Source organism: Monodelphis domestica, chromosome 5 (genome assembly GCF_027887165.1).
Source record: "Monodelphis domestica isolate mMonDom1 chromosome 5, mMonDom1.pri, whole genome shotgun sequence".
NCBI classification, from domain to species: domain Eukaryota; kingdom Metazoa; phylum Chordata; class Mammalia; order Didelphimorphia; family Didelphidae; genus Monodelphis; species Monodelphis domestica.
Genome location: NC_077231.1, coordinates 95,292,310 through 95,314,574, shown reverse-complemented (window position 1 = coordinate 95,314,574; position 22,265 = coordinate 95,292,310). Strand labels below are relative to the sequence as shown.

Genomic DNA, 22,265 nt, shown 5'->3' with positions numbered 1-22,265 from the left:
AAGCTCAACAACATGGAGAGTTTCTGATATTGAACAAGGCCCAAGTCAAGTTGGGATCTCTTAAGTATTTATTGTACCTCTTTCTGTAAGAAACGTCAGCTGTGTTAACTGTGTGTTAAGCTATCTATCTGATGGCACATATTGTAACTTCAATACTCTTCTGGAGTTGTAATCCCTTTTGGGGGAAGCCTTCAGCGCCCTGGCAATCCAAGGGCACTCCCCACTGGAAACTCAAAGCAGACCTATTCAAAGGGTCCAGAAGTGCGCAGCCACAATAAATTATGAGAGATAAGCAGCCCCAAGGAGATGACGTTGTTGTTTTAAAGGAAAAATTAAATAGAACTAAAGCAAGCTCAAATGGGCTTAAAAGCCATCATATGAAGGAGAGGCGGATGTCAGTTGGCCGACCTCGGCTAGGTCTGAAGGGAAAACGGTCACTGGGGCCACCTCGCCCTGGCAGGACAGGATTGGGTCCTGGAAATGGGCCCATTGGATCAAAATGGGGTCTGAATGGGGAGAACTGGCCAGGTGCTTCTCCAGGGCCAGGGATGAGTGAATTGATTGGGTCCCCAACATAAGGAAGTACTGGTCTCTCATCAAATTCACCACCAATAATCCCTGGGGGGTACATGGGGTTAGGGGGGAAGGGACTGGGGTAGAAGGGGCTGGGGTGGAACGGCATGGGGTGGGGTGGAGGGGGCAGGAACATGGCGTGCCTCCATCTCAGGGCATCTTTCCTCTGTTTTTGCTTCCTGTAGAGCTGAAGAAAAACAGCAGAATAGAGTGAGGAGGCAGCTTTTCCTTCAACTATAAGTAGCTTTCGAGTTACAGGTTCACCTATGCTGTAGAGCCAAAGAGAAATCCCCTTCCTCTTCCTTCTCATACAAATGAAAGAGCTCTAAATGTGGGTCCAAATATGGTGTGATCAAATTAATAACCACTTCTGAAGAGCTCAACTTCCTAAGGAGGGGGGACCAATAGGCCTGTATTTAAGGGCTGCAGCCCAGAAACTTGTTGGCTCTCTGTAAGGGTAGAAAGTCCATGTATGTATACACATGTGTACACACACAATAATGATCAAGTAACCAAAACTAAAGATGAACAATTAGCAAATTCATGAATCACAGAAGTAGTCCCCCTCTACTGTGAAGAAAAACCATTTGTTAGCTTCTATAAATGCCTTACAGGCACCACAGAAACTGTGACACTCTCATGGGCCCCTCTGAATTGCTGACTCCCACACAGCTAACTTTTCTTCCCTGCTCTGGACAATAGCCATTGAAGTAGATTTAAAGTCACCTACTTCTTTCCAATCAGTGTCTCGAGGTCTGACCGCACCATCTACAAAGAGAGACAAATTTCTAAGTTAATTACTAAATTACCTCATTTGCCCAACACAATTAGGGAAGTGTGTTTCACCTAAGTGAAATTTACAAATAGCACAGGACCCCACCTCCCCCATGTTACACCTCCAAACCTAAGTCTCACTTTTGTAAGCAGAGCAGACTAAATTAATTTTGCCTCTTCTTCTGGATCCTAGGCCCAATTCCTCCACAGGGCCTTTTGAAGTGGGAAGAACTTCACAGTGTTACCATGAGCAGAGGAGCAGTTATTGGGGCATTTTCCTAGCTTAGGCATGGAGAAGCCCCACAGACCTCACAACCTCCTCCAAGAGGGTCTGGTGACACTGTCAGAGTCATAAAATGAACATGGAAATCCTCCCTGTCAAGAAGGTTCCTCTCAGATCCCTTCCTAGAGGAGCTCCCTGCCTCCTCGGGCTCTTTCTTAGGAAAGGTCACTCCCAGAAGCATCCTGTAGAGCCTGGGAGGGGTAGAGCTTCTGCCTCCTCTGCAATCCCCCCAGTCTCAGGGGGCACCCCCCGGAAGTTGCCCTTCTTCCCCAGGCTCTGCTAAAGGCTGCTCAGAACCCTAAAAGGTACCTGGTGTTTGGGAGCAGGCTCAGGAGGTTCAAAGAGAAAGTCCATAAGAGAACAACTTGTATGAAGTCCGCAGAACAAACCAGTGCCAGGGTGCTGGAGCTGCTACCCAACACCAGGCCCTCTCTCTCCATGCTCCAACCCAAACACTTTGGGGAAGGGAAGGGAAGGGAAAAGCAGACCTTTTTCATCAGTGCCGGAACTTTGACTCCCTAACTTGCTACTTTGCCATAGTACAGCCAGGATGGGCCAAGGCCACAACAAAGTCCAGCCTGAGGACAACAAATCTAACCATTACCCTCCAATGCATCTCAACACTTCCCATGTTTAAAAGTCAATCTAGACTATTCTACTCCAAGCCAAAGTTCCCAATGGACCCATAAACAGAGGACTCCCTGAGGCAGACTGGGTTCAGGAGCATAGTGAGCCCCTTCACCCCCTACCTCAAATTCAGTCTCTGGGTGGCCAACATGGTGGCAAGGAGCCCATGACCATGGTGAGGCTAATCCCTAGACTAGAAGCACATAATCCATCCCTAGACTTCAGACACAGAATTCCTAGTGGGACAGAAGGGCCACAGCTTGTACCTTCTCTCTTCCTCACCTTTTCAAAATCTTTGGTTTTGAGCCAAAACAAAGTGACAACATCCATTCCAACCCCTTACATGCTCCATCTGAGCTGGCTAGAGTTTAGAGACAGCAGTCACTTGCTCAAGGTCACACACTCCCAGAAAAGAACCTCTGATTCCAAATGTGGAACTCTCTCAAAATCCCTAACTTTGGGTGGCAGGACGGCTTTAAATAGCAGGAAGAAAGCAATCTGTTCAACTAATTCACACTAAGTTGAGAACATAATTAAAATTAAGTGTTTCCCAGCCCAAAGAAATCTCTCACTGGAAGCACTATAGACTGAAAAAGGGAAGATGGAATGGGGGAAGAGGGCATGGGCAAAGTCAAGACAAGTTAGTCCTGCTGAGCATCTTTCTTCCTCAAGGCTGGGACCCAAAAGCTCTCCTTGATTCTCACAGCTTCTCATCTTTAAATACTCCACATTTTCATAAGACAGTTTTCATGACAGGATGAGGGCCATTACTTCTAAGTTTCAAAGGTCATCTGCATGGTGGAAGTTCCCTGGGCTAGAGAGGTATGTGAAATTTTATTTTTATATACTGTTATTCCTATGTCAGGGTCCTGTATTAGAGAGAATTCTTAAGAGTCCTGGATTAGAGAGACACCAGTCTGTTGGCTTTTGAATCTCCTTTGTTCTTCAGAACTCCTAGGAATGTTTCCCCAGCATAAAACCTGGTTAAATGATAAAGGTTCTTTCTGCCTACATGACCCCATTACCTATGGGGGCGGGTAGGAGTTGAGAGTCTTAATGAAAAATATCTTCATTAACTGTTCACCAAACAGCTGTCTTGGGATGTCCTAGGGAAGAGTTGAATAATGAGCTCCCAAACTGTATTTATAGCTCTGCCTGAAAAACCTTTGGGGTCTTTAGGCATCAAGAAACTCCCTGACCTATTAGTTTATTAATTAAATGCCAGTCTAAATCAATAAATTGATGTTCTTACCCAAAAATCAGTCTCTTGAATAATTTAATCATAACAGTAGGTTCTACTTCTTCCCTTTTGGGGAATCTGTCTACAACACTCATTTAAATAATGAGCCATATGTGGTTAGGGGAATACTAGATTTAGATGAGAATTGGGAACTCTTAGGACATTTGCAAAGCAACACAAAGGCTAGACTCTTTCTGGTCTAATTCATGCTATTAGTTACAATCAATTAATTTTAAAACACTTTGAAGAAAACAACCAAAGTATACTATTAAAACTCTTGGCAAATCCTACTCAGTTAAGACTTCAAATGGAGATGGGGAAAACTAGGTCTTTTGTCTTTAATCAGAATGCTATGAAAATCACCTCGAAAATCTCTTAAGTACATAAACCTCCACAGGAGCTGGTCATTTGAAGCATTGAAAAGGTCACGACAAACAGCAGACAGAGCCAGGACTGAACGGACATCTAAGAGCCGGAAAATCCGGAGTTTCAATTCCAATGGAAGGACGACTAAACCAAACACATCAGGCAGGTTTAAAGCTAGATAAAAGAAGACAAGTGAGTTGTTAGCATTGTGGCACTAAGCACTCCTTATAACCCCCAAACCTGCCCACTAAAAACCAGGCATTTATGAATCTGCTCAAAAAAGGCAGTAAATTATACAATCGCCCCTCCATAATCCATAGTCAGCTTGGAATTCTACCATGTTTCTGCTTCGTCTAGAAGCAGATCCTAGAAAGGATCACTTGGTATATATTCAATGAATGCAAAGAAACTTTAAGAGTAGACAGAGGCCATTACACATTATAAGAACATTTCTGAATAGCAAGAGGAGAATTTCTTATTGTTTTTAACAATAGGTTTTGATGTGCATTCGTTTCCAAATAGAATCAATTTGTAGGTTATTTGCACAATAGTAGTGATGGTCACAGGACCAGCTCCTGGATTAAGTCATCACATTCTTATAACAAAGAGACCTTGTTGTCTCATTTGAATGTCTATTTGAAATCTTAATTAAGGTTTATCAAAAGTTTACTGTTTACTTTAGGTGTTTTCCTTAAAATGTTTTTAAATTGGGTCATAACCAATAATGTGATTTTACTTCTGACCATTTTACAAATGTTCTGAGAACTCCCATTTCTGGAGCTCTTGGTGTGGTACACCTTCCTCTAAGCCTAGGAGCCCCTTTGTAATGGCAAAAGGTAAGGATGAAGGGAATCTAAAGCTCAATTACACTGGGCTCTGAAATGGACCATTTATATTTTATTCCAAAGATTTAGCACACCAATACAAGTAAAAGCCTTGTTTGTTGTAAACTCTTAAGAAATTGCCCAGGTTTTTTGGTTCCACTGATATTAGAACATGCTATGTATATTGTTTTTTAAAAAATAGGCCACTGGGGGGCAGCTAGGTGGCTCAGTGGATTGTCCTGGGTTTAAATCTAACCTGACACTTCTGTGTGATCCTGGACAAGTTACTTAACCCCACTGCCTACTCCTTACTGCTTTTCTGACTTGGAACCAGTACACAGCATTGATTCTAAAACTAAAGTTTTAGTTATTTTTTTTCAATAGGCCATTTAGATAGAGCTTTGGAGACCTTGTCATTCAGAAATGTTGATATAATAAAGCAGAAATCCAAAAAAGCAAATCAAAGAGGGCTGAAACTCTTTTTACATTCATTCAAAGGGGAATGTGTGGAAAGGGAAGGAGTTCTATGTAAAAGGAAATAGAGAGGAGCAACGGCTGGGTCAAATGGCTTGACTCCAAGTACTACTGAGGACAGCCTAATTGCATGTCCATTAGGAAATGGACTGAGCCTCTTTTTGGGTCATGAGCTCCTTCAAATCTGAGGAGTCAGGATTCCACATGAAGAGTGTCCAATAGGAGTATGACACAATTCCAGTGCCCCAAAATAAAAAGTGTCAGGGGTCCTACGGGGTCCTGACAAACATTCGGGGGTCCTGGAAGGGTGAGGAGAATGAGATGTGGTAAGAAGGATGGGACAAACACACTTGGGTGTCAGGAAGGTCACTGAAGCTGGTGGCAATCAGAGGTGAGGTTTATTGATCACAGCTAGTATTTTATAGAAAGTGAGGTAGACTAAGGGATGAGGTAGGTTTTTTGCATATACAATGAATGTATACAATTTAGCATTCTTTTACAATAGATTTAGTTTACCTCATCGAATCTAGACAGAGTTTTCTATAGACTGATAAATCAATTTGTCAATGTAACCATCTAGTCCGGATTTTCTTAGATTCCCTGCATCAGTAGTTTCTTGGAAGGGCATACATTTTCTATAGCAGGGAGATGGAAAAGAGGATTTGGAAAGCCTCGTGTGAAGAGTGATACATGACTGATTCTGGCCAGACTGTGGCTTTAATTTTATTGGGATCGACTATCACTACTGGGGGCTACAAAAAAGGAAAAAGAGATCCCTAAGGATAACTTCCTGCCCTTTGAGGCCAAGCTGAAATGTTATGTCCTCCAGGAATCCCGGTCCCTAGGCCAAGGTAATCTTCCCTTTCTCTGACCTCACATCACTGTTGGCTGCCTTGGGGTGGAGAGGGCCAGACTGCCTCCAGCTCCTCCCTTCAGGCCCTCCTCCACAAGGCCAATCTTCCTAAAGCCCACATCTGACCCCGTCACCCCATATTCAATCAACTCCAGTGGCCCCATCTCCTCAGGAATCCAACAGAAAATCATGTTTGGCTCCTTGAACCCCTTCTGAGACACTTTCCCACTTTTCCTCTTAGACTTTATCCTCTCGAGCTGCATCCATTGCCTTAGCTGACCCCAAGCCTAAACCTCTCTCCTTCCTCATCTCCCCCAGCTTCCCCTGCCTTCCTCAGGTCTCCCAACTGGTGGTAGGGAGGACAGGGCTCCAACCCCAATGTGTGGATGAAGCCTCTCCTGCTCCCACCACAGCCTTCCTCTAACTTCGCCAATGTTCCTTCCCCTCCGCAGCTCATTTGTGCCTAGGTATATGTTGTCTCCTGCACTAGATGGGGCACAGCAGAGCAAAGAGCCTGGTGTCCTTGGCGTCCAGCACAGGGCTTGGCACAGAGCAGATGCCTGGCCGACCCTTGCTACCTTGGCCTGACAGCATGAAAGACACAATCTGCTGGACAGACAATGGTCCTACTGGACAGACAGGGGCCCTACTGGTCAGAAACAGGTACTGCTGGACAGACCCAGGTCTATGGCTCTCAGTGAGAAACACCCAGAAGGGAGGCATTCCTCAGAGCTGCTAGGGCCCCGATATCATGGAAGGAGATGAGGAGACTGAGACTTAGGGAAGTAGAAGCCTGTTCAACAGGCAGGAGTCCAAATGTCCCAGGCAGAGGACACCCTGGCACACATTTGGGCTATCACTCACCTTGTCGGGCAAAAGCCAGAAGCGGGTAGACCAGCTGGTCTTTAAAAAGCCGAGAAAGCTTCTGAAGGTCTTTGTATTTACTGGCTACCTGTTCCTCTGCTGAAATAAGAGATGCAACAGTGTGAAGTCAAACAACCTGACACACTGAGAAAACTTTATTTGATGGTTTGAAATGTCGCATCTTTTCAGATTTCTCATTAAAACCGACGTCTAGACTAACATACATTCTTGGGAGTCTGTGGGCACAAGAAGGCGAGCCAACCCCCTGCAACCATGAGGAGGATGCTGCCACCAACTCTGAAAAGCAGAAAAAAACACCCCTGTCTAATAAGCCCCGTGGAGGTAGAGGGGGTGACATCACCCAGACAAGATCTATTGTAGGCAGATCCCAGGAAAGAAATGGGAAGCACATGCAGCCATGCTCCTCCTTACATTAAAATCCAATGCTTCAGACACTTCCTAGCTGTGTGACCCTGGGTGAGTCACTTGACCTTGTTTGCCTTTAAAAAAAAAAAGAGAGAAAAGAAATCCAATGCTGGCATGCAATATACAAATCTACAGGGTCGTGGTCTCTCATTTAAGTGTGAATTAATAATTTTCTAACATAGCCTGTGGGAGAAAAATTAGCATCCTACTTAAAGGTGTTACTGGAGATTTTCAACTAGCCATAAATAATGCCACTGTTCAGATAGCAAGGACTATACAGATTAAAGACTTATTAGAGTGCTATATAGACTGCCAATAATTAATGAGCTTGCATTGTAATAAAAATCCATTATAAAAAATCTTAACAAAATATAGCCTAAGGACAATTTTTTAAAGAAAAAAACCTTTACCTTCTCTCTTAGTATCAATTCTAAAACAGAAGAGCAGCAAGGACTATGCAATTTGGAGTGAAGTGATTTGCCCAGGGTCACAAAGGTAGGTAGTGTCTGAGGTCACATTTGAACCCAGGACCATCCAACCCCAGGCCTGGCTCTCTGTCCACTAAGTCACCTAGCTGTCCCCAGATAGTATTATCTTAATAAATGCTTGTTCACTATGCTACCCAGATGACAATTTTTTAAAATTGCTTTTCACAATTAAATGGTTTTCAGTTGAAACAGGTTATGAATAAATGTTCCATTGTTCTCTTCCCTCCACTCTCTACCCATACCTTTGCCCTTCTTTAAAAGTAGCCAAAACTAAACACTGAGGCAAGGTTCCAGGATAACCCCAAGGGTCACATGATGACAAATGCTCTCCACAGCCAAAGAAAGAACTAGTGGAATCTGACTGCAGATCAAAGCACATCATCCTCCACTTTATTTCCTTCATGAGTTTTTTATTGTTTGTGTGATGTGCCTTCTTTCATGGCATAAGGAATAGGGCAATATTTATTGTGTGACAGCACTGGTATATTCTATATCTGACTGTTAACCACCTCAGAAAGGTGGGGAGGGAGAGAGGGAGAAAAGGAGAGAATCTGAATCACAAAATGCTGGAAAAAAAACAATTGCCAAAAACTGTTTCTACATGTAATTTAAAAAAATATTTAAAGTTAAAATCAAATCAAATAAAAGGAGCCAAACAAGGCAACTAAAGGTGCCGTGCAATCCTGTGAAGGTTCTGCAATAACATTCAGTGAGGTCATAAGTCAGGCTTGAAATACATTCAAGAACTCATAAAAGTTGGTCTAGAGGTCAGAGAGCATAGAATTTCCCCAGGAAAAAGAAAATGTTCATTTTTTAAATCTGCCAAGCACCCTCATTTTTTGATAACACACATAACTTCCACCTACAACATTTTAGAAGAGAAAATCTTACTGACTCCAAAATTTTCTTATCGAGGCCCTACCCACATGCAGAACACCAGCACTTCACAGGATGAAATTAAAGTGCAGGCCATGACTGGGTTCTGCCCAGGTCTGCATAGGATCCATGTTCCATAAACCTGTGCTTTAGGCTAAACGACTCCTTACACCACCTTCCTGATTCCATTCCTTTCCATTGTTCACTCCTTCAAAACTTCCCCAAGAAAAGCCATAATCAGTGGAGACACTTGCTGCCCACCCAGCCCCACCACATCCCCAAATGTAGCCTAAAGGGGCACTTTCTGGAAGGTGGGAACCAGGGATGCCCAGTAATGCCTCCTATCCTGGAGGCAAGGCTGGCTCCCCTCCCCAGGCAGAGTGTCCTATCTCCAAGGAGCAGGGCTGATGCTAGCCAGCCTAAGCCTGTTGCACTTCCGACCTCGGCAGGGGCACTAGACAGGCTTTCTCAAGCGGAATAACACCATCTCTGGCAAAAGTGGCATCCTTAGCAGCACAGGCTTATACAGATGCAAAAACTACTTGGGATTTTCTTTCTTTCTTTTTTTCTTTCTAAACCCTTCCCTTCTGGCTTAGAATCAATACTTAGTATATAGACAGAAGAGCAGTAAGGGCTAGGCAATAGGGGTTGAGTGATCTGCCCAAGGTCACACAGTTAGGAAGTATCGGAGGCTAGATTTGAACCTAGGACTTCCTGTCTGTGGACCTGGCTCTCAATCTCTCAATCCTATTAATCAAGTCACCTACCTGCCTCCAAAAACCTTTTCATTCTTTTAGAATTCCAATGATACTTTTTCTTAGGCTATTTCTAACTCTATTTTAGAAACATGTTATGTCTGTTGTCCTTTCCCCCAAACTCCATGCGTAGTCACTTTCTAGAGAAAGTTCGATTTTCAAATGACTCATAAATTGAATTACCTTGTTTTGGGGGGCAAATAAAAGATTCTGGCAACAGCTGTAATCTTTTCACACTCCTAATCTCATTGTTGATCTTCAATGTAGCTGGAAAATAAGAAAAAGATGAGATTATGCTAGGCTCATCTCCACTTTCTCCTTTGGTTAAGTCTTACTTGAGTTCTATCATTCTGAAAGAACACAGATGATACACAATGAATTGTTGTAAGGGGTCAACTTGCTCCTTAACCACTGAGCTACAGCTAAAATCTGCCTTCTCCAGTAGTAAAGGCAGTATGGACCGCCCATAAGACATAGTAAGATCTTTATATGTACACCCAGTCAGTATCGCCAACAGCAGTTTGTTAGCAATTGAAACAAATGCAGCAAGGCTACCAGGAGGGAGGCAGCTGAACACAATGAAGCCATTATTCCTAACAAGGTCACTAATAACACGGTTTGTTTTTGACTTAACCTCTGGCAGTGAGTCCCCAGCCACTCCTGGGATGAATGCCTCGGGTGCTGGAGCTTTCCACCCCCCAGACCCAGTGATCTGCAGCCCTGGCCCTGCCAGAGGCCCCTTCTGGTCACACACACAAAGGGACGCTTCATCACATCCGTGAAAGGCCCAGTGATGTGCTCCCGTGCGTGTGTGCTAAGAAGAAGTCGGAAAAGGACAAACTGAGCACACAAGACTGCTTTTTGGAATTCAGAATCAGGCCTGAGATGTCTGCCTGCTGAGAAAGTCTGTGAGGGACTGATAAACCCAAAAGGACATGGGCACAAGCCAGAGATGCCAAACACCAAAAGGCACTTTGCCTTTCACATTGAGCCAATGATGCTGCCCTACAAATAGCCAACTGACCAAAAAGACTGTGGTTGAAGAACCTTGGGTCAAATCCTCAGCCCGACACTGACCATGGAAGGCAGGTCACTGGCAATCCCCACTCCAGGAGGCCTGTTCCCAAGCAGACCTATAGGCCAGGTCAGACATCCCCAAAATGATCAGTGTCCAATTTCAGATGATGGCATACAATGCTTCAAATGGAACTGACTGGTTTAGTTCACAAAGCCTAGAATTTCCCAAAGAGGAACAGATGCCCCTTTTGAAGGACAAAAAGGAGTTAGGGCATGTCAAAGGAATGACCTCCCCCATCATATCATTGAATTAAAGAATTCTGGGTCAGGTCTAGGCTAGATTAGATGACCACTGAGTTCCCATTCAACTCTGAGGCTCTGGGATACCCCAAACAGTTGGGCTGAATGAGAACGAAACTGTCTGTCAAAGTACAGCCATTCTACTGTTATCTTTTGAACTGGCCAGTCAAATCCTGAAAGCCCCAAATGCCAGAAAGCTCTCCCAAGGGTTCTATGTACAGACCACTGTAGAGGTTATGGGAGGGCCTCAGGAAGCTGCGGCACTGTACCAGGAAATGCCAGGGGCTATCTCCTGGAAAAAGTCCAGGCATAAAGAAGAAAATGAGAGCCAGTTACTCTGAATGACTTTTCTGCAAAAGCGCCATCCCAACAGTTCCCACACACACAAGGCTGAGAAGTGAAATGGACAGGATCCCACCAATCTCAGTCTGGTTCCCTCAAAAGAGAAGGAAGCAGTAGGCCCTCTGTCCTCCCTCTTTCTCCATGCTCACCACACATGCTCACATGCCCACTGAGATCTCCCTGAGGCATTAGCCTTTGAAGCCCCTTTCCCTTCAGGAGGGAGAGAACACTAAGGCAAGTCAGCCCAGAGGAAAGAGGACCCAGGCCAGGGACACCTGTCAGGCACAGAGGAAGGCTCCATGTCCTCCTGCATGAGTGAACAAAGAAAAGGAAGGGAGAGGCTGCTCTTATTCATGATTTACATCTGTGGAGCATCTACCAGTTTGTAATTTGTAGATGAGAAAACTGAGACCAAAGGAGCCTAAGAAACTTGCCTATGTCACTCCACTAGTGAACAGGGAAGATAAAGGAAAGCCCCAGCAGCGAGACACATGAGAAAGCTGTTCAAATGGAATTGAAAGCTGAAGCCAACCACCAGGCCTCTCAAATTACCATTGATGACTATGAGGCTCCCCAAAGGCACGCAAGTGAGCGCAGCAGTGCCATCTTCACAGAGAGGATGCATATACTGCAACTTATAGACGCCGCCTGATCGCCAGTTCTCAGGCATGGACACAGCTTTTGCTTCGGTTCCCTAGACACAAAAAGAAGGGATCTCATACAGGGAAGGAAGATGTTACTAACAAACCAACTCATTTCAAAAAGTTCAGAATCTCTAGAAATAAACATTTTAATCCCCGGGATTTCTTCCTATCCCAAATCAGGTCTTCTATATCCTAAAAACTGGGGAGAGAGAGGAACCAAAGATTTTAAATAAACTTTGCTTCAAATGTTCATGAATCAGTACAGGAAAAACCTCCTCTTATATTCCAATGACACTCAGTTATCCTGTTACTTACTAGACACAGAAATGGCATAAGAAACACAAGATTCTAGAAGGGGAACAAGGGGACAGTATAAAAAAATTACTAACTGATGTCAGAAATGATTAAAAAAACATTTCAATGAAATCTGGGTTTTAATTTACATCTTGACAGTATTTTTTGTTCTTAAATAACTACACATGATATTATAGGGCTGAGTGCCAGAAAGACCTCTGACAAAAGAGAAGAGACCCAATAAGTGACTCCCACAGACCCCAAGCTCTCTACTCCAAAGGCAATGATTTCTCCTACACTAGGCAAGCCTCTCCTACAGGAGCGTACCCACCACTGGGGCCGGGCCCTTTACCGAGCTGGCAGCAGCATGACCCTGGACACCAGTATTTTCCATGGGGCAACAGATGGAACTAGCTCCCCAGCCTTCCAGCTCACGCCACTTTCCCAGCTTCTGCAATGCACCTGCACCTGAACACTCTCTCACCCAGAGCCTCCAAACCAAACTATGCTCGAGGAGGAGCAGGCAGCTAGCCCTGGTGGCCACTACAACCCCTAACTAATGTTTCTACAATATACCTCATCCTAATACACTTGTTAGGAGAGCTGATTTCTCAATTTATTGTTCACTTCATAGATCACAAGAGCGCTAGAGCCAAAAGGTAGAGATCCATGATCTGACAAAATCCTATCACTTTAGTGGATAGAGTACTGGGCCTGAAGTCAGGAAGACCTGAGTTCAAATGTAGCCTCAGTCTCTAACTAGCTGTGTGACCCTGGACAAGTCACTTAATCCTGTTGGCCTCAGTTTCCTCATCTGCAAGCTGAGCTGGAGAAGAATATGGCAAACGACTCCAGTATCTTTGCCAAGAAAACCCAAAACAGGGTCACAAAAGTCAGACAGGCCTAAAACAACTGAACAACATGAGAAGGGCAGTAATTTGCCCTAAACATGACACACCACACATGAACTAGGGGCCAGGGGTACAACCAACCCAAATTCTGGGCCTGGGGCTCTTTTGCAGGACTTACCAAGGGGATATAGCCGGACTCGAGCATCAGCAGATGCACTAGAACAATCAGGGCATCGTTGGTGCTGCTGCATTCAGCTGAGTGGTACAGCATCTCCAAGGAGTGAGGCACCTGCCCATCCACAGCCTCGCTGCACAGCATTGGTTCTGAGGGGTAGCCCCCGGTGCCCTCTTCCATATCCACATCCTCCTGAATTAAGCCAGAATCGAGATCTAGGCTGGATCCTGGCTAAAAGAGAAAAGAAGGTGACCTACCCTAAATGTGGTTCTAAGTCCACACTTGGCTTCCAAGCCCAGGTCACAGATCAGAGGAGCTGACACCAAAAGAAGGCTTCAATCAGCACCACCTAGAGACTAACCCCAGCCAGTCCCCAGCCCTGCCCCCAGCCCTGCTGGCAGGTCTCAGTGGGTTTCACACACAGCATCTCAGCTGGTCTTAGATCCAAAGACTCAGAGTCAAAAGGGAGAGACCTGGTCATCTGGGAGACTCTTGTCATTACAAAGATCTTGTTCCTCTCCTGATCACTGTGAGAGCAGACCAAACAGGGCAGCCCCTTTCTTTGCTAAGGCCAACCCTTCACACATACCTCGGATCCTAGCTCCTTCTCCCCAGAAGCCATCCCACTCCTTCATCCCATCTCTCACCCAACCTTAAAAGACTCTCCCATCACTCTACCATCCTTCCAAGCCATCTTCTGCCATCTCTTCCTTTTCATAGCCAAACTCCTAGAGAAAGCCATGGTTTGTTTCCTCTCCCATTCATATCTCGACCCCTTGCAATCTGGCTTCCAACCTCAGCTCTGTCCTCAGCCCTGTGTGAAGGACCTGAGTTAAAGAGGCCAAGGCCTAGAGAGCTCAATAGCTAACAGAGGTGCCAAGGCTCACTGAGGTGACAGAGAAAAGGTTCAAATGTAGGCCTACTGAATGATAATCAGGAAGTATTCTTTACACTGAACAAAACTGTTGTTTTCAACTTTTTTTTTAAACCCATGCCTTCCAGAAGAATGTTAAGTGCTAGACAGTGGGAGTTAAGTGACTTGCCCAGGATCACCCAGCTAGGAAGTGTCTGGGACCAGATTGGAACCCAGGACCTCCTATCTCTAGACCTAGCTCTCAATCCACTGAGCCATCTAGCTGCCTTCCACTTTTTTTATCCATTATTTGGATGAAGGGTTAGCTGAAATGCTTCTCAAATTAATATTAGTATGATATAGGCCAGGGCAGCTAACATGTTATATGACAAAACTAGGGTCAAAAGATATCCTGATGGGTTGAAATACTGAGCTAAAGTTAACAAAATAAAATTTAAGAGAAATAAATGATATTCTGTATTTATACAAAATATTTACATGTAAAAGTACAACAGGATGTGTAAAAATGGAGATTTTGAACCCCAGACGTCCTTGGTATTTCCCTAAATTCCCTATAATCTCACCTGAGTCTCCACCTGGGTGAGATCACAATGAGTATTTAACTGGCAGTCACTGCCTCCCTCTCGCTCCGCCATTGCAATAATGGGGTAAGTAAGCGGAGCACGAGCACTCTGAATGGGCTAATTAGCCCTACCACTTGGTTTCTTATTTTGTATTTTCTTTATTCCTTGATTTCTAATAATCCTTAAAAAACCTCATAAAATACAATATTTTAATAGAGATATTTTAATTTTTTATTGATACCACATATTTGTACTACTGCTCAATTCATTTGCTTGTACTCACAGTGGATCATGGCCAGATATGAAGAGGAAATGGATCTCATTTTTGGTGAGAAAGCCTTGTATTCTACATTTTCTTAGCTGACACAGAGTATCAATGATTATAAGCTACATTTTTATTTTTAAAACTATTTTTCTGATATCTTTTTAATTTCTCTTGCCAATTGATTCATATACCTCATACCTCAGCCATGCATCCCTAAGTGATCCTGTATTTTTCAATCATCCACAACATGGGGAAATGTAAAAAAACATCATTATTTTAAATTGCAAAGTTTAAATTCCTTTCGAGAAGAATTTTAGGTAAAGATGCTGCCTCTCTGAATCCAGAAACTGAACTGTTGGAGAAGACACCATGAAGATGCCTTCAGATCACAAGCTGCAAAAAAAAAAAAATCCAAATTGAACTTTGGGTGTAGTTGATTGAACATTTATTTGTATGTATACTTTCATGCCAAAGGGGACAGCCCCCTAACTGGCTTTTTATCAATGCATCCAGCAATTATTGGTTTGGTTTTGTTTTTCTTTCTTTTTCTCGCTTATCCTCAAATTATTGTAATCTTTAAGTTGATTATGTTTCCATGATCCTTTGGAAAAAAAAATTATTTTTTTTTCAAATGATCACACGGAGAAATGTAAAAATGGAGACTTGAATCCAGGACTCCAGTCCCCAGAAGTCCTTGCTCACTTCCCAGAATGCTTTATAATCACACTGAACTCTCACCTGGGTGAGATCACAAAGTATTATTTAAAGGAGTTCTCAGCCTACTGAGGCCTCTTTCCTACTTCCGCTTCGGAGCAGACATGTCTCATGATGTGAGTGAAATTTGAATGGGCCTCTCAGCCCACCTAGCACGTGCTTCTCTTACCTATATATTCTTAAATTCTCAACCTTTAATAAAGCTCTAAAAATATAATACTCCTTGCAGAGAGAAACTAATTTCTACCTTCCTCAGTTTCCCTAAATTTTAACTCTTACAGATGGGAGCAATATGGCTAAAAAATAGTTTATATGAAAAGGCCTCTGGATTTTTGTAAACAAGCTCAATCAGGATTCAAATAATGGCAATTATAGGTGGCCTTACAAGACAAGGAACACCTTGGGAACAAGGCAGGAAGGGAATGATTGATAGAATCAGCCTCAAACTCCTTCAAGGCCTGATCTTGAGGCAGAGTGAGGAGCACTTACTTTTCTGGCCTTAGTCCTTACCATGCTCTCTGCACTCTGGACAGCAGAATACGGGTCATTCAGCTCTCTTTCACCTTGCCTGCTGCGCAGACTCTGGCTGGTGGCCAAAGAGGGCTGATCGTGATTACTCGCGAATGAGGAATGTGCTAAATCTAATGAAGCTCTGGGCAAGTCTTCAGTGGCCTCTTCAAGAACTAAACATATCAAGTCCCCACAAACAATCCCATATTCCGCCAAGGTCTTTTCATCTTCAGTGAGGGCATCCTTGCTGTTCAATGTTACTGCAAACTGGATGTCAGAACTGCCAAAATGAAATGGATAAGGAAAGATTGAATACTATGCGCTTTAATTACACCTTCAGAATCATAGCAAATGTTCAGTAGGACCACAGAAGGGCAAATTGAGCAAAAACAAACCCCAGGGACTAGGAGCTGCCAAAAGTCTTGCTCTTAGCACCTTGGGACTGTAGTGTTACACTTCTATGGTTCAAGCCCCAGCCCAACATCATGATCCTGATCCTGTCATGGACAATTTTCAGAAAATTTGATTAGTTAAGTGAAGAAGAGTCAAAAAGTCATCAATAACAAAAATACAACTCTATATTCCAATTTAGAAACTTGTAATAGTTATAAAAAAGGAGAAAAAAGAAAATGAGTTTAGTTGGTGAAATCATGATGCTAAGGAAGCTGGGACTATGGGCTCAATCCCTTCATAGACCAGCTTTATTTCCTGTCCCAAGAATGACCACCTCTCTAACCCAGCCAGCCATTACACAGATGTCTACTATTTTTTCCCCTTTTTTTTAATCCTTACCTTCCGTCTTAGAATCCAATACTGTGTAATGGTTCCAAGATGGAAAAGCAATAAGGGCTAGGCAATCGGGGTTAAGTGACTTGCCCAGAGTCACACAAGTAGATGATATCTGAGGCCACATTTGAACCCAGGACTCCTATCTCCAAGTCTGGTTCTCAATCCACCTACCTGTCCCCCCAGATGTTTACAATTAATCACAAAGATTAGTGAGAATGTACAAATTCATCATCCCTATTAGAAAAAGAACTCCAAATGTGTGCTCCATTGATGGTGAGTCAGAAGGATCATCTTTAAAAATAGAGGAGAAAACAAGATGGCCAGCAGCTCCCTACAGGACCAAAGCAGGCTCGGTCAGAAGCTTGGAATTCTAACAATGGCTTTATCACAGACATGGCCCTGTAATGGGTGGGAAGAATAAGTTTTAAAAATCATAGAACAGTTTGTTGGCTACTGGAGAGAAGTGGGGGGGGGGGGGAGGGGAGGGAAAGAACATGAATCACATAACCATGGAAAAATAGTCTAAATTAATTAAACTTAATTTTAAAAAATCATAGAGCACCAGGCTGAGCAGATTGATAATGCCTTTTGATGCCAAGCAGCCAGCTTTCTTTTTTTTTTAAACCCTTACCTTCCATCTTGGAATCAATACTGTGTATTGGTTCCAAGGCAGAAGAGGGGTAAGGGCTAGGCAATGGGGGGTCAAGTGACTTGCCCAGGGTCACACAGCTGGGAAATGGAAGTAGCCAGCTTTCTAAGAGGACTAACTAGTGCCTAAAAAGTACCTCCTCAGATTCTGGGTAAATAATTTTCCTTCCTTATGGAACCTCATTCCCCAAATTGTTTAAGAAAATTAGCATTTGAGCTTTCCTATTTAAATACCTTTTATTTCAGCAGTTATAGGGCTAGTATTACATAAATTTTAGAATGGAAGGAGAGGTTTGGAAATTACTCTTGGTTGTCCAAAAACAAGTGGTTCTGCTTCTGTCTGCAAAATGCTTCCATAAACAAAATACAAAAAAAAAAACTTCCAGCTGCTCAAATAATGATGGATGGTGCCAACTTTGGCAGAAATACGAAAAACATCTCCAAAAGGCCCAACCATGCCATGGATGCCTCTGGATGATTCAGCCTTTTTTGGTCACTGGAAAAGATTGGTAGAGCAGGACCTCCTAGGACAGGGATATGTTGGTACAAAGGTAAACAATTCCTTTTGCTGGACATAAAATGTCTCCCTTCTCCTTTCAGGTAAAGCAATAATCAGTTTTCAATTTCAATTCAACAAACATCTTTTAAGGTACTTGCTGTCTTCAAAGGGCTTACATTTTAGGGGCAGCTTGGTGGCTCAGTGGGCAGAGCCAGGCCTGGAGGCAGGGAGGGTCTTGGGTTCAAAAGGGACCTCAGACATTTCCTAGCTGTATGACCCTAGGCAAGTCACTTAACCCCAGTAGTTACTCCTCTTTTGCCTCGAAAACATACTTATTGACTCTAAGCCAGAAGATAAGGTTTTGTGGTTTTTTAATAGCTTAGAGAATTGGGGGGGGAAGGGGGGGGAGGGAGCCACAACTCATACACAGATAAATTCAAGATAACTTAAAGGTAGAGAGAGTACTATGAATTGAAAGGATAATTCAGGGAATTTAGTAGGCAGATCTGTTGTAGGAGGTCTCTGGGGGAGTATTCATTAAAATGTTAACTAAAAATAAGAATAGATATTTAAGCTGGGGAAGGAGTTTTATGGGGGAGGGGGAGAGCTAATCCCTCCTAAAGGCTTTTAAGATTTAGACAGTGCAGAGATTGGGGGAGGGGGGTGTTTAAAGGGTATAGAACACTACCAAATTTGTTTTTTTTAAGTATAATCTTTTTTTTTGTTGTTTTTTTTTAAACCCTTACCTTCCATTGGCTCCAAGGCAGAAGAGTGGTAAGGGCTAGGCAATGGGGGTCAAGTGACTTGCCCAGGGTCAAATTACTATTATAAGGGATGGCTCTCCAGGAAGGGGTTGAGGGAAAGTTGGGGGGGGGGGGGGATATCTAGGCCATGACAAAACAAACAATATTAATAAAAATCTAGTTATTTAAAAAGGGATGGAAATCTAAGTATCAGAGCTTGCTCCAAAATAATTCCATAAGTTTCTAGAAGCAAACAAAACCATAGAGTCCTAGCTCTAAAATTAGAAGAAATGTCAGAGATTATTTAGTCCCATCTCATTTTAAAAATGAGGAAAATTGGGGCACAGAGAAGGGAAAACATAGATAGTTAAGAGGTAAAACTGGAAGATGAAACCAGGGCCTCGAAAGGCAACCAACATATCTTCAGACTGTACCACCCTGCCCCCTTATTCTTATCAACAGGACCAGAGCACCTGGCACTAGCTGGAAGGGCCCTAGTTTGCCTCTATATTTTACAGATGCTTAAAAAAAAAAAAAACAGAATGCATGAACTAGCTTCTATTTATGTAACATCCAATGACTGAAATGGAAAATTGTGCAAAAGTGAAGCAGAAAAGAAAAGTGAAACTAGCTAGGTTTGTTTACCAGCTTAGGCCTTGAAACTCAAGATGACCCTCTCAGACTGGCCCTGCTCCAGTTCTCTAGGAGAGGCTAAATACTAAAACATGAGGTAGGTAATGAATGCAAAAAAAAAACAAACAAACAAACATGAAGGGGTTAGTCATGGGTTTATGTTCAGTAAAAGTATAGGCTATGGTCAGACTTTCTTTTCAAAAAATGCCAGGATCTATCATTTGAAACTGACTGATTGGGTGAGTGAGTCAAGTACCAGAATGTTCCCTTAACTTGTTTCATTTTTTAAATAGTGTGACTAGGATTTGATAAATTAAACTGTGATAAATTCAACATTGAAGTTTCATTTTACTGGGCAATGGATAAATTATTTGATAGCCTTTACACTCAAATAAGGGGAACATTTATAAAGTTAACAGAAAGGTTTTCTTTAGTTTGAAGTAACTTACTAAAAGATCACCACTTTTTTCTTAGTTCAAATTTAAAAAGTATTTGGAACAATGAGCCTTGACTCCTAGACAACAATTAACCAGCCTCATCTGCACCCTTCTATCTCAAAATTGAAGCCTGATCCTGTATTTTTAACCAAACTACAGGATTCTGGTGGCTTTCAAGTCATTTTTGCACCCAGGTCCCTAAGAAAAACAGTCTCTAAACCAGGAAACTGGGGAGAATTTGAAATATTTATTACTTTCTTATGTCTAAATTTCTGAAAGTCTAATCCCTTATACAATACCACAAAGTAAACGAATTTCTATTAGAAACAATCCTTGGGTGTCTCAATAGTTAAAGAGCCAAGCCTAGAGACCAGAGGATTGGAATTCAAATCTAACCTCAGACACTTCTTAGCTAAGTGACCCCGGGCAAATCACTTAACCCCCACTGCCTATTCCTTACCACTTCTCTGCCTGGAACTAATACACAGAATTGATTCTAAGATCAGAGGTGAGGGTATTTTTTTTTTTAAAGAAAGGGAAGAAAAAAGCAATCCTCAAGACCTCAAACTAAGGTTTCTCCAGAATAGGACTCCATTAAGCCTGGGAAATATTGATGGCCTCAGGAAAGGTAAGGTTCGGAATCTGACACACTCACTTACATGCAAAATTGTACATGTACACAGTTGGGTTCAAAGTTAATAGCAAACACACACAAACATCCAGATGCAAAATTGTGCACAACCCAGGTATGCACTACGACCCAGGAGCAAAGTTGCAGACGCACCCACGTGGGCACAGCTTGGCGTGCACAAGCTCCCAGATGCAAAGCGATACAAACACACTAAACTGTGCACAACACTGGAAGTGCAAATTTCCTGGCACAAGTCACAAGCCCCTGGATGGCAAGTTACACACACACACAGAGCAGTTACTCTTAGCCCAAGGTCCCCACAGACCCCGTCTTAGTCAGTGCAAGAACTTCTTTCACCAACACCAGCACACCCCCACCACCATCCCGCCCCGTGCCCCTCTGCGCATGCGCCCCTTCCTCTCTCCAGCCCCTTCATCGCCGCTGCTGAGTCGCCCCACGCATGCGCCCCTTCCTCTCAACTCTCCCCTCCCCGGCGGCGGCAGCACCTGTAGCCCCAGGCGGGCAGCAGGGCCTGGCGCAGGTGCGCGCGCAGCTCCCCGAGCGTCGGCTCTGCGCCCGGCAGCTCCAGGGGTGCCGTCCGCTTCCGGACGCGGACTCGCAGCTTCATGGCGCCGGGGGCCTCTCTCGCTCCTCAGGCCGCTGCGGGGCCGGGACAGAAACAGGGACCAGGACGCCGCCGCAGCAGCCTCCTCCTCAGTCACCTCCGCCGCCGCCCGCCTCGGTCCGGGGCACGGGAGCTCCGCCCCGCCCCCGCCCCCTCCCATGAGGGCGCCCCCTGCTGTTGGGCCGCCGACCCCGGGCGCCGGGGGGGAGTGGCGGGGCCGCGGCCGCAGCGGCCCCGAGAGCGCGCTCGCGGGCAGCCGAGCAATACCGCCGGACCGACGTGCGCGTCCCCGAAGCGGCGGGGAGAGGGGGAGGAGCGCTCCGGAAGGCACTGCGCAGGCGCGAGCCGCCCACCGCTTTTCTTGTTAATACAGTTTCCCTGCGTAGTCCCGGGTGTCTCCGCCTGTGTCCAGGCGGGAATCCCCGCCCGCCTCCCGGGCAGGTGAGCGTCCATCAGAGTACCTTTAAATTGTCAGCCCATCGAGGGCAAGGACCGGCTTTGCCTTTTTTGGTATCCCCAGGACAGTATATGGGAGCTCTTAATAAACATTACTTAAGTAGAGGATCCAGGTTCAGATTTCACCTCTGATGCTACCAAGGCAGTCATGTGGCCCCAAGACCTGAGTTCAAATCCAGCCTCGCACACCTGCTGGATAGCGAACAATTCGCCTACTCTCTGCCTCCATTTCTTCAAGTGTATGAATGGCTAAAGAGCAACCAAAGTTGTTCTGAGGAACGAATGAGATATTTTTGTAAAGAGATTTGCAAACCTTAAAAAGAAGCTGTTATTAATATTCACTTCTGACCCTCAAGCTCTTCCTGTGTAAAATGAGAGTTGGTTAGATGATTTTATAAGGTCACATCTAGTGTTAAATCTACAATCTAACAAGGGATCTCATTTCTACTTTTGGACAATAATAGGGGAAGGGAGGGAATAAGGAAAGGCCTCTTGAAAAAGCTGGTATCCAAGCTAAGGGTTGAAGAGAGCCCTATGAAATGGGGAGGAGCTTGAATTTGGAGTAGATTGGTACCTTTAGCCTAGAGGAAAGGAGACATGATTTGTTGCTGTTGTTTTTCAATTGTGTCCAGTTCTTCATGACCCCATTTGGGGTCTTCTTGGCAAAGATTCTAGAGTGGTTTGCCATTTCCTTCCCTAGCTTACATTGTGGATGTTCAGTTGTATTCTACGTTTTGTGACCCCCATGGACCATGGCACACCAGGCTCTTCTGTCCTACACTATCTCTTCAGGACTTTCCAAGTTCATATTCATTGTTTCCATGATGCTATC

General features: G+C 44.1%; 1 protein-coding gene across 1 annotated transcript; it reads right to left on the bottom strand.

The window, feature by feature from the left end:
* Positions 1–50: 50 nt before the first annotated feature.
* On the bottom strand, positions 51–21,235 carry FBXO7 (F-box protein 7). Its single transcript, XM_001366131.5, has 9 exons — positions 20,859–21,235; positions 15,973–16,252; positions 13,050–13,277; positions 11,635–11,776; positions 9,607–9,690; positions 6,879–6,977; positions 3,861–4,037; positions 1,304–1,341; positions 51–760 (listed from the first exon to the last, which is right to left on the bottom strand). The coding sequence occupies exons 1-9, from the start codon at positions 20,978–20,980 to the stop codon at positions 374–376; spliced, it is 1,557 nt and encodes a 518-aa protein (XP_001366168.1). The 5' UTR covers positions 20,981–21,235; the 3' UTR covers positions 51–373.
* Between the last annotated feature and the right edge of the window lie 1,030 nt (positions 21,236–22,265).

What these genes read in the sequence shown, in the direction of transcription:
- FBXO7 (XM_001366131.5), bottom strand. Translation starts at nt 20,980, where the DNA reads ATGAAGCTGCGAGTCCGCGTCCGGAAGCGGACGGCACCCCTGGAGCTG. An exon ending in AGTCCGGCTATATCCCCTTG is followed by an intron (nt 11,777 to 13,049) that starts GTAAGTCCTGCA and finishes TTTTGTGTCTAG; the next exon opens with GGAACCGAAGCAAAAGCTGT. An exon ending in GTACTTAAGAGATTTTCGAG is followed by an intron (nt 1,342 to 3,860) that starts GTGATTTTCATA and finishes CTCTCTTTGTAG; the next exon opens with ATGGTGCGGTCAGACCTCGA.